This window comes from Ipomoea nil, unplaced genomic scaffold (genome assembly GCF_001879475.1).
Source record: "Ipomoea nil cultivar Tokyo-kokei standard unplaced genomic scaffold, Asagao_1.1 scaffold2921, whole genome shotgun sequence".
NCBI classification, from domain to species: Eukaryota; Viridiplantae; Streptophyta; class Magnoliopsida; order Solanales; family Convolvulaceae; genus Ipomoea; species Ipomoea nil.
The window spans coordinates 2,108,577-2,120,519 of NW_017619349.1; the positions used below are offsets into that span (position 1 = coordinate 2,108,577).

Consider the following 11,943-nt stretch of genomic DNA (forward strand, 5'->3'; position numbering starts at 1 on the left):
GGGAATGCAACATTCCCTCCACATAGAATTTTGAAGGGAATATGATTCCCTTCATTTTGTTAGGTAATGTAAGATAACCTTGGATATTTATAAATTTTGTCATTTTAATTCTAATTATTTAAAGATATATATTTTATGTTAGCTTATTATTATTATTAATTATTTTTGTAATTATATTATATATTTTTTATTACGTTATGTTAGCATATAAAATAATTTTGTTTCTCAAGTTCAAGATTTTAATTAATATTTTAAAATCATGTAATTATTTTATTTATTTAATTTATTAAAATATATGAAAATATGTTAAGGATACTATATATATATATATATATATATATATATATATATATATATATATATATATATATATATATATATATATATATATATAATAAAAGATAACCCTAAACCAAACATGATTATATTACATACCTCAATTTTAACCAAACACAGGAATCTAACATTCCCAGTAATCTAACATTCTTAGCAATCTAACATTCCCTAAAGTAATCTAACATTCCCTAAGGTAATCTAACATTCCGTGAACCAAACGGCCCCTAAGGGTCAAATAGGCCATCGAACTGCACATCATAATTCAATTAGGCCACTGAACATAAAAAAAAAAAAAAAAAAAAAAAAAAAAAAAAAAAAAAAAAAAAAAAAACCATTAGATCCCTAAACTAACCAATTTCAAACAATTTTTCTAATTTGAAGATTTCTAACAGGTCAACAGGTCTTTCAAATTAATTATTTTTAAAAAAATAGAAAAGCGTCAAATAGGCCCCTGAACATTTCGTAAAAAGTCAATTAGACCTATGAACTTTTTAAAAGTGCAATTGAACATATGAACTCATGATTTCGAGTCGTCCGACCCCATTAGCAGGTTACCTATCTAGTAGGTGTCGGTAACTGTCCTCGTGGCTTGCCACATAAGCTATGTTTGGATTATTTGGATTGCCACATAAGCATAAATTATACAAAAAAAAAAAAAAAAAAAAAAAAAAAACTTTCGTACGCTCTGTTCTTCTTCTTCTTCTTCTTTATTCTGCTTCGTCTTCTTTTTCTTTATTCATTTCACCGCTTCATCATCTTCATCTTTATTTATTTCACTGCTTAATCATCTTCATCTTTAGAGATTGGGAGAAGTCGCCGGAGAAGAGAAGTCCGGCATCCGGCGACCAAGAGATTCGCATCTTTTGAGGGAGAATCTGAATGGGCTTAGAGGGCTTGAACAGAAGAGGATTTCAAAGGCTTGGAAATTGGCGCTCAATCTCTCCTCAATTTCTTCCGACTCTTCTTCAGACCTGCAACTGCTGGAAGTCTCCAAATCCAAAGATTTCTCTTCGTTGCTCTCCGACCACCCTGCACTACTATGCCTACTATAGCAAGAAACTCCCATACTTGCATCTCCATTTCCCTTCACCCCACAGCTTCATTTACTACATTATCATCATCCTTGCCTGAAACTATGATGAACTTCCTCTGATCCTCAGTACCGTTCTTATTATTCTCCCTCTTTTTGTTCCTGTTTCGATCCTTCAATCGCTTCAGAATGGACCCGAACAGCCCCAAACCAACGTTCTTGATCTGGGTCTAGCCTCTTTCTCAACCTGTTGTTGCTTCTGAATCCTCAAGGCAGCAGTGAAGTAAATTGATGCTCATCATCGGCCTCCGAGGATGAACACGATGACGACGATGGAGTTTCCTGATCCTCACAATGATTCGTCTCAAAACTAATAATAATAATAATAATAATAATAATAATAATAATAATAATAATAATAATAATAATAAAAGATGATGGAGCGTGAAGCAGAAGAATAAAGAAGAAGAAGAAGAACATGGGCGTCCAGAAGTTTTTTTTTTTTTTTTTTTTTTTTTTTTTTTTTTTAAATCTATGCTTATTTGGCAATCTAAATAATCAAAACATAGCTTATGTGGCAAGCCACGAGGGCAGTTACCGACACCTATTTGGGAGGTAACCTGCTAATGGGATCGGATGACTCAAAATCATGAGTTCATGTATTCAATTGCACTTTTAAAAAGTTCATGGGTCTAATTGACTTTTCACGAAATGTTCAGTGGCTTATTTGACCCTTTTCCCTTAAAAAAAAAATAAATAAATTTTAACAATTAATTATTTAAATTAAAAAAAAAAAAAGGTCTCTGGCCGGTTTCTTCGTCTCCACGGCCGAAGACGAAGAGTTTCTTCGTCTCCGGCCATGGAGAGGAAGAGTTTCTTCTTCTCCATGGCTAGAGACGAAGAAACTCTTCGTCTCCATGGCCGGAGACGAAGAAACTCTTCGTCTCCGGCAGTGGAGACGAAGGGTTTCTTCGTCTCCGGCCATGGAGACGAAGAAATCGGCCGGAGACGGGTAGCCGTAGTCCTTTTTTTTTTTTTAATTTAAAAATAATTAATTTTTTAAATTTATTTTTAAAAAAATAATTAATTGGTGATTATGACCTGTTGGAAGCCTTCAAATTGGAAAAATTGTTTGAAATTGATTAGTTTAGGGATCTAATTGTTGGGTTTTTAAGTTCAGTGGCTTAATTGCATTATTGTGTGCAGTTCAATGGCCTATTTGACCCTATGGAAACGGCTGTAGTTATATCTTAAAAGAGTCTGTATTCTTTTTATTGTTCATAATAAAATGAAATTACATTGTATTTAAAATGAAACTGTCTCACATATTATTTTTATATTATAAAATGAAACTGTAATTGAATTGAAATGATACTTTAGTTGTGTTAAAATGAAACTGCAATATGTATAAAATGAAACCGAATAAAATGTCTCACATATTGAGTGTATATTGTCAAATAGAATTGTAGCTAAATAGAAATGAGACTATAGTTGTGTTATAATAAAACTATATTGTATATAAAATGAAACTGAATAACAGTTTCACATATTTGAGTGTATATTATTCTCCAATGAAATTGTAGTTATATCGAAATGTTACTGTAGTTGTGTTGAAATGAAATTACAGTGTATATAAATGAAACTGAATAACAATTTCATATATTTGAGTGTATATTGTCCAATGAAACAGTAGTTATATCGAAATAATATTGTAGTTGTGTGTGTAATGAAACTGCAGTGTATATAAAATGAAACTGAATAATAATTTCACATATTTGAGTATATATTGTCTAATGAAACCGTGTATAAAATAAAATTCAATAACATAACTCACTGTAATAAGATCATTGTATATATAATGTAGAATGAAACTGTACTTGGAATCAAAATGAAACGGTAGTTAACACATATACGGTAAGATATTTCTTTTTAGGATTTCTAAGGGGCGTTTTGGGTTTTTATAGAAAAGCTGCATTTGTTTCAAATATCAGCAATTTGGAGCAAATAAGCTACTCCAAATTGTTGCATGTTTACCAAATGAGCAAGTATTTTTGTATTAGGGAAAAAAGGTCAAATAGGTCATCGAATTTTAGCTTAAAAGTCAATTATAGGCTTCTAAACTTTTTAAAAGTTCAATTACACCCATCAACAATTCATTTAAGTGCAATGAAGTCCAAAAATAAATTAATGACATGTTATCACAGGTCATTAGGGTTCAGGCCACATTCTGACGAATTTTTTGACCAAAAAAAGGTGACCAGCAACCGACCCAGATTTGTTGAAAATTTCGCCAGTCACTTCTTTTGTCGAAAATTTTGCTGGTCACTTTTTTTTTTCTGCCGAAAAATTTACCGGAAGGTGGCCTGAACCATAATGACCTGTGATAGCAGGTCATTAATTTGTTTTTGAGCTTCATTGCACTTAAATGAATTGTTGATGAGTGTAATTGTATCTTTAAAAAGTTTAGGGACCTAATTGACTTTTAAACTAAAGTTCGAGGGCCTATTTGACCATTTTCTATTTTTATTATGACGAATTTGCCCAAATTTTAATGAATTAGTCATTTATCAAACAAGGTCGCTATAAAATGTCTGTTTCAGATGATCAAGAAATTAAACCATTGTAGCTCAGTCAATGTCGTGATCATACATAATAGCTAGGATGAGATTAAAGAAACATGTATTAGTACAAAATGCAACAAATTAATACATGAAATGCAATGCATTTGATCTGATGAATGAGCTAGGATAGCTAAATTCATGGATCTCGATCTATCTAGTTTTGCTTTTGGCGGAGATTCTTGAAATAAGATTTGGGATTTTTCTCAAACTCAGATCTCGCCATTCTCCCGCCCCGCCCGGGCGCCTTCATCGTCCTGCGGCGGCCGCCGCCGCAACCACAACAGCAGCAGCCGAGGAACAGAAGAAAAACGCAGGCGAGAAAGATGTAGTAGTAGTGGTTATAACCTCGGACGACCCAATCTCGTAACTTCTCCACCACGTTGTCGATGAGAATCTCGGCGATCATCTCTTTGACCTTAACCTGAAGCTGTTTCGCCGCCGTTTCTGCGCTTACTATCACTCCCTCCATCACCATCATCGTATGTATCTTCCGATCCAGACAATAATAATAATGTCTCTGATCTGATCTTAGGACGAAGCTAAGCTAGTATATATGCATCTACTTAAGCACAGTCGCTCTAAAATTTCCCCAACTTTTGCTTTTTCTTTGATTCTTTCCCACCCACTTTTTCTTCTGATCTGCTTTTGCTTTTACTATCATTCATAATTCATATTCATAATTTATATTTTGTGGGCACCACAATCAGAGTAAGCATTAAGCAAGCGCTTCGTATTGGTTCCGTACAGCTTATAAGACCCACAAGCTTTTATGAATCTGCAATTTGCCTTTATACTTCACATGCACTCACTAGCGGTCATTAAAGTCAATTGTTAGAGCATCTCCAACTCTTATGATTTTTGAGTAATTTTTTACAAGTGTGAATAGGAAAGAGAAGATGAGGGGGGAAAGAGAAAAAAAAAAGAAGTTATTACAGGCTCAGGGTTCAGGGCGTGCAAGGTGCACTGGACGGGTGAACAGGCACGCCCTCACTCCCCCAAGCAGCCTCGGCCACTTATTTGTTGGTGATAATGAACCAAAATCTATTTAATATCCCAAAAATAATATTTATATATACACACACAAGTATATAAAACATTATTAGATATTTATCCGAAATATATATATACACACAAATATATATAAAACGGATCCATCGGTTATATATATATATATATATATATATATATATATCTACGAAAAGGATATATCAATATATATCAACCAAAAATTGGAACAAATAATCCTCAGATTATGAGTCCAATCCAACGGCAAAAACAACTATGGAGAACGGATTTTGCTTAGAAGCATAATCCAAAATCGAAAGAAGGAAAAGATGGCTCGTGTTTGGGTAAGGGTTTTTAGCGTGAGTCAATATGGTGAAGTTTGAAAATATAGGAGTCGTGTTAGCCTCCCCTTCATCCAAATCAGATTAAAGGAGGGGGCAATCTCTGTTGCCTCCATCCTCGTCCAGGACTAAGGTGGGGGCAGCTATAGTTGTTTTCTCCCTTCATCCACAACATATGAAGTAGGGAGTAGGGACCGTCATGACTTCTAATTTTTTATTTAAAAATAATTTAAATTTTTTTAAAATAATAATTAAAATAATTTATATAATTTAACACTATGACAACATATTTTACAAGAAATTTAAAAGTAACATACAAAAAATATTATTTATAAATTTTTTTATTTATTTAGTAGTCTAATTATACACTTTTTTGTTTGATGATTCAATTACACACTAAATGTTAAAAGTTTCGGTGCTGATACTTTTTCCAAAACGGAATGAAGCAATGACTCACATGAGTAGACATGATTCCATTTTCTCCTGTCACCGGAAGACCAAAACACAGACTAAAAGAAAAAAAAAAAAAAAAAAAGAGAAAAACCTTCAACTGAGAGATGAATCCGATATTGACTACTGTGGGAGCAGTGGCTGCCGTTGCCAAAGCAGCTTCGACGGCATACTATTATGCACAGCATTTTGGAGTCTTTAATAGAGAATCAAAAGCTGAAGCAGAAACAAGATCAGTGGAAGCGGCGGAGAACCAATTTGCTGATGTTGGGTAAACTACTAAATTCCATCGTTTGTTGTCTTGCAAATTTGGAGATTCATAAGTTTTTTTTTTTTGAGCATCCATGTGAGAAGATTTGGTGTTTCAGCTTGTGATCTTGAAATGAAAATGTCCCTCAGATCATTCCAATTACTAAGTATTTGATTTCAATTTTGATTCTGATCCCCATGTTCGAACCAAACGCACCATAAATTTCGACTAATTTAGTATCTCGAGCTATGTAGGGTCTTTTTTTATGTTATTTTCTGTATGGGTGATGTTAGATGGAATTACTTGATGCAAGTTCTTGCTTGCTGAAATATATGGTATTGTTTCCATTATCTGGTATCTAATTCAGGTTGGTAATATGCTAATATCAAACTTTTTTACTGAAGTTTCTTGTTGGGAAGAATCCCGGTGTTCCATGGGAGTGGATATGAGATTTTTGGAGCAGCATGATGAAGAACTTTTTTGTGTCCCAAGATCTTTGGGACATGGTGGAAGGGGGCTATATAGAAGAAGAGCTGACTGTTGAGGTTTTACGAGAAGTTCGAAAGAAGGATGCCATGGCTTTGCTTTTTATCCAGCAAGTTAAAGCTCTCTGAGGATAGTTTTCCAGTTTTCTAGAAAACAGGAAAATTGTTTCCTGTTTTCAAAATGGAAAACTGTGCTAGTGAACATGTTTTCTGTTTTCTATTCTCCAATTTTCTGACAAATTTTTGCAGTTAGTGAACGGGCCTAATTCTTGCTAGGATTTGAATTCGATGGCACAGGTTAAGGCTCAGGCTCAAGATGGGAATCCCAGTGGTGGAAGCATATTTATCAAGAATTTGGACAAGGCAATTGATGACAGGGGAGGTTGTGAATTCGAGCCTTAATGGAGGCGTTATTGGCTTATTAAAAAAAAAAATGTATGTAGCACCTTTTGCGAGAAAGCAAGGTAGAGCAAAGGCTATGGAAGTGACAAACTTCACTAACGTTTTTGTGGGGAACTTATCTATATCTACAACCGAAAAGGATCTTAGGGAAGTTTTTGGCCATTTTGGAACAATAGTTAGCGCTGTGGTTGTGAAAGATGGAGACGGGAAATCAGAGGGTTTTGGATTCGTCAACTTTAATGATGCAGATGATGCTGCTTGGTCGGTTGAAGTGCTAAATGGCCACAAGTTTGATAACAAAGAGTGGTATGTGCGGAGAGCTTACCAGAACAAAAATGTTGGAAAAGTTCATAAGAAATCTGTTTCCACTACTAATGAAACTGAATCAAAGAAATCTGTGGAAGCAGTACAAAAGGGATATAGAGCTATCACCAAAGTACTCTATGTCGACGATAAGGGGGTCGGGCACTTCAACCCCAGAAGTCCATGATTTCTTAGCAAGAAAGAAGGGTTCTTGATGTGATATGATGTTGCAACTGTATATATATATATATGTGTGTGTGTGTGTGTGTGTGTGTGTGAATATGCAAAAGCTTGAAATTCAGTTTTGCATGTGCATTTACCTCAGATAATTAAGGTTGTGATAACAATATATCTAGCTAGTTACTTACATTGTGTGTGAGTGTTGCTCTTTACAGGGTTTTTGTTGGTCTGCTAAGGATCAGATTATCCACCATTAGTCATTTTCATGTTGAGCTTTGGATGTCTTTCCAACGTACGTAACATCAGAGTCCATGATTTACAATCACATGATTTTTGTATCAAATATTTTCTTCACATGTAGCCACCAAACAAAAATAATGATAAAAAAAAATTTATATTTGAATAATGTGATAAATTATAACCTTGGCCTCATACTCTGAACCAAATCTTTGGACCTCGGCCTCACGCTGATACTCACGGCCGTGACTATCAGTGTGAGGTGGTCTGGGTTCACAAACTTAGCCAACGTATTCACGATGAAACTCACAGTCATGAGTTTGACGGTGAATCGTCTTCGTTCTTGCTTGGTTTCTTGCAGCCTTCACAACAACAACAACAACAGTACTAATAAAGCATATAGGACTGACTTTTGGTGTCTAATATTTTAGCTACTTTTGTATTTTGTTGTGATCTTTTGTTTCTTCTAACTATTTGCCTCTTTCAACTAATTAGCATGTTATATTATTAGTTTTAGGGTAGGGTTTTTTTTTTGGGGGTGATTATAAATTTTTTGATATGCATTCATTTTTATTATATTATATATACATGTAGTTCATTTTAACATGTAGTATACTAAAATAACTTTGTATAAACATATAATGAATTTAACAAAAATGAATATATAAAATACTTATAATAAACTTGTGTCGAAGTTTCTTTGCAAGATGAAATAATTTGTTGAGTTATATTTAACTATCATGGTTTTGGATGTTTTGATTTTAAACCAAATAAAAAAAGCAGACTTTGAGAAGACTTGGAAAAGATTATATTGGGGTGGTTGAGTCGTGGGAAGACTTGACAAAAGTAATTATAGAATCAACTCCAATCAGTTCTCAAAAAACAAAAGAATCAAGTCCAATCAACATCAAAAAGCCTTATCTTCCGCTGGAAAAGCTTAAAGATAAAAGAGATTCAATTCCAACTATTATTTTACTACAACTCTACAAGGCTAAGCCTGAAGTGCAAGAAAAAAAAAAAAAAAAAAAAAAAAAAAACAAGTGAAAACCACAACAGATCTAGAGAGATGGGGTTTGATGATGTGATGAATTTTGTGGTGGAGAAGCTGAAAGAGTTCCTCCAAACCATACAAAATCTGGGCGGAGAAGCCCTTCAGTGGTTCGACCAAATCTTTCCGCCGGAGACCAGAGAAGATACCATCATCCACTGGTTCCAAGTCGCCCTCCCCTTCCTCATCGCCGCCGTGGTCCTCACCCTCCTCATCTGCTGCTGCCGCTGCTGCTGCTGTGGAGGCGGCGGCCGGCGGCGGATGATGAAAGCTCCGGGGAGGAACTGCAGGATGCCCAGAGATGTGTTTGAGGCCAACACCAGATCCTACTTCAGGAACCTCCGCGCGCATCCTGGCGATCAACTCGTGTGATAAATCCGACATCTATCTATCAATCCTCAAATCTTCCGAAATCTCCCTGGAATACTATGTATGTTTGGTATGAAGTACTTTATGTACGGATTATGTATGTTGTCAGTATGTGATTGTGCTTTTAAAAAAACACTAATTTTGATGTTTGTACGGTATGGTATTGGTATGAACTGAATGTCTGAATGTATTGTCAGTATGTGATTGTGCTTTTAAAAAAACACTAATTTTGATGTTTGTACGGTATGGTATTGGTATGAACTGAATGTCTAATGTATATTTGTTTGTGGAGTTAATACCCAAAATCGTCCTGGACTATACATTTTTTTCAATTTCGTCCTAAACGACTTTGGTGATCTAATATCGTCCCAAACTTTTGTGTTTCGCTCAATTTAGTCCCTCATTTGTTATTCTGTCCATTTGGTGTTAAATAAATAGACAATTCAGTAATTTTAATATTGGCATCTCTTTACTCATAGACATGTGAACTGCGAAATCCTTTTTTTTTACGAATTACTTTCAGAATTACTCTTAAAACTGCGAATATAAAATTTGATTTGCAGGTACGGGAGTAATTCTGGGTGTAATTCGTACAAGAAAGAGGAATTTCGCACTTCACAAGTTGAAAGTAAAGAGAGATCAATATTCACATTACTGAATTGTCCCTTTATTTAACATCAATTTGACGAAATAACAAATGGAGGACTAAATTGAGCGAAACACAAAAGTCTGGGATGATATTAGGTCACCAAAATCGTTTAGGACGAAATTGAGAAAAACCACTATAGTCAAGGATGATTTTGGGTATTAACTCTTTATTTGTGATTTATGTTCAGTAGAGTTACCATGATTTATATCCTCCTAAATGCTCTGTCGGGTCAGAGTGTGGGGGCTCTTAGGGTTAGGATTTAACCTTTGGAAGAAGAACACTATTTATACTAGTATACTAGTACGTTCAGGTTCATAATCCCAATAACATCTTCGAATTTATCAAAATAATAACCACATTATTCCCTTAATTAATCTCAACAGCATATGTTTCCTTGAAATATATTATGGGCCAATACCAAGTCCAATCCATTAATTAAGTAACCCAACTATTCAAATAATCTTGCCTAACCTATTATTTAAATATTTTGGGCCAATCAATCCAAAACCATTCAGTTTTAATCAAGCAACGACATATTATGCTATGTAACCGTGCAAATTATGTTGTGCAATCGTGTGCAACATGCAGACACGGAAATGAATTCATAATTTCAATATTATAAGTTCATAATTTTTATACTATAGATTCATAATTATTGAACTCTATATTCACAATTACAAAACTCTATGTTCATAATTTTCAATGTTTATATTCCCAATTGTTGAACTTTGTATTCACAAATCACTGTACTATATGTTCATAATTTGATAACTATACAGTTTAGAAATTATGAATCTATAGTATAGAAATTACAAATCTATAGTATAGAAATTATGGATTCAATGGGTGCACCTGGTTGCACAGCATAACGCTCCGTGTCCACCTTGAAAAGTGAACACGGTTCTAAAACTGTTCATAATTATGAATATATAATTCAAAAATTATGAACATATAGTTCTATAATTATGAACATAGAGTTGTGAACATAATTATGGACACATAGTTCTATAATTATGAATATAGAGATTCAATAATTGTGAATATGAAGTTCAAAAATTATGAATATATAGCTTTATAATTATGATTATATAGTTCAGTAATTGTAAACATAGAGTTCTGTAATTGTGAATATAGAGTTTAATAATAATGAATATCAATTTAAAAAATTATGAATATATAACTTAATAATTATGAATATATAGTTTAGTAATTATGAACATAGAACCGTGTTCACCTTTTCCACAGCATAATTGGAAGAGTTGCCTTGGGCATTATTATTATTATTTTAGTTTTTCTTTTTTAGGAATATTATTATTTTAGTTTAACAATCCAATTGGAACTTTTTGAAGTCAAATATGTAGCTTAGTTGCTATTTCAGCTATAGTAGGATAAGAGGCAGTTATTCCTTTCCTAAATATTATTGACATCACACGTAGACCTGGCAATTATCGATACGACCCGTTAATATGACACGAAAATAACGAGTTAGTGTTTAGCCTTAACGTGTTTCGAGTCGTTAACGGGTTGACCCGTTAGGTTTCGTGTCTTAATAGGTCAACCCGTTTAACCTATTAAGAACTTGTTTAATCCGTTAATATTATTGTGTTAACCCATTAACACGAACCCGTTTACCCAACCTGTTTATAACCCGTTAAGAACCATTGTCATGAATGAGATTACAAAAGATATTATGAACATGACTAAGGATGAATTTACTACATTAAGCCAAGATCCTACGCAACAATTATTGATGTTCAACAATTTGAAATTTGAATTTTTATTGTGTTCAATTTTATTCTAAAAATTAGTATGGACTCCTTTAATTATGATTTTTGGATGTTATTTTATCATTTTATGAATGTTATGAATAGAGTATTTTTAAATTTCTTTAATAAATTGAACTGTAGGTTTTATTTCTTTTTATTATTATTATTATATAGAACTTAACTTTAAATTTTAGTTTTTTAAATATATTAATAGAAATAGCGGGTTTCGTGTCATATCGTGTCGACAGGACTTGAAACCTGTTAACAAAATGTATCTATCGTGTCAACCCGATTAACCCGTTAACAAATTGTGTTCTTTTCGTATTAAAAATTTGAACCCGTTAACCATAACATGTCGTGTCCGTGTTTAACTTTATCGTGTTCGTGTCGTTATCGTGTCGACCCGTTAACGGACCCGTATACACGAATTGCCAAGTCTAATCACACGTATTCATAACCTGGGACTTTAGA

At 33.7% G+C, this 11,943-nt stretch overlaps 2 protein-coding genes across 2 annotated transcripts; both read left to right on the forward strand.

Annotated features, from left to right (window-relative positions):
* The first annotated feature begins 6,779 nt into the window (after positions 1-6,779).
* LOC109160884 (polyadenylate-binding protein 2-like) lies at positions 6,780-7,579 on the forward strand. Its single transcript, XM_019309145.1, has 2 exons — positions 6,780-7,464; positions 7,499-7,579. The coding sequence occupies exon 1, from the start codon at positions 6,835-6,837 to the stop codon at positions 7,408-7,410; it is 576 nt and encodes a 191-aa protein (XP_019164690.1). The 5' UTR covers positions 6,780-6,834; the 3' UTR covers positions 7,411-7,464; positions 7,499-7,579.
* Positions 6,807-7,410, forward strand: LOC109160813 (polyadenylate-binding protein 2-like). The gene is made up of 2 exons (XM_019309059.1): positions 6,807-6,900; positions 6,962-7,410. The coding sequence occupies exons 1-2, from the start codon at positions 6,807-6,809 to the stop codon at positions 7,408-7,410; spliced, it is 543 nt and encodes a 180-aa protein (XP_019164604.1).
* Positions 7,580-11,943: the final 4,364 nt, after the last annotated feature.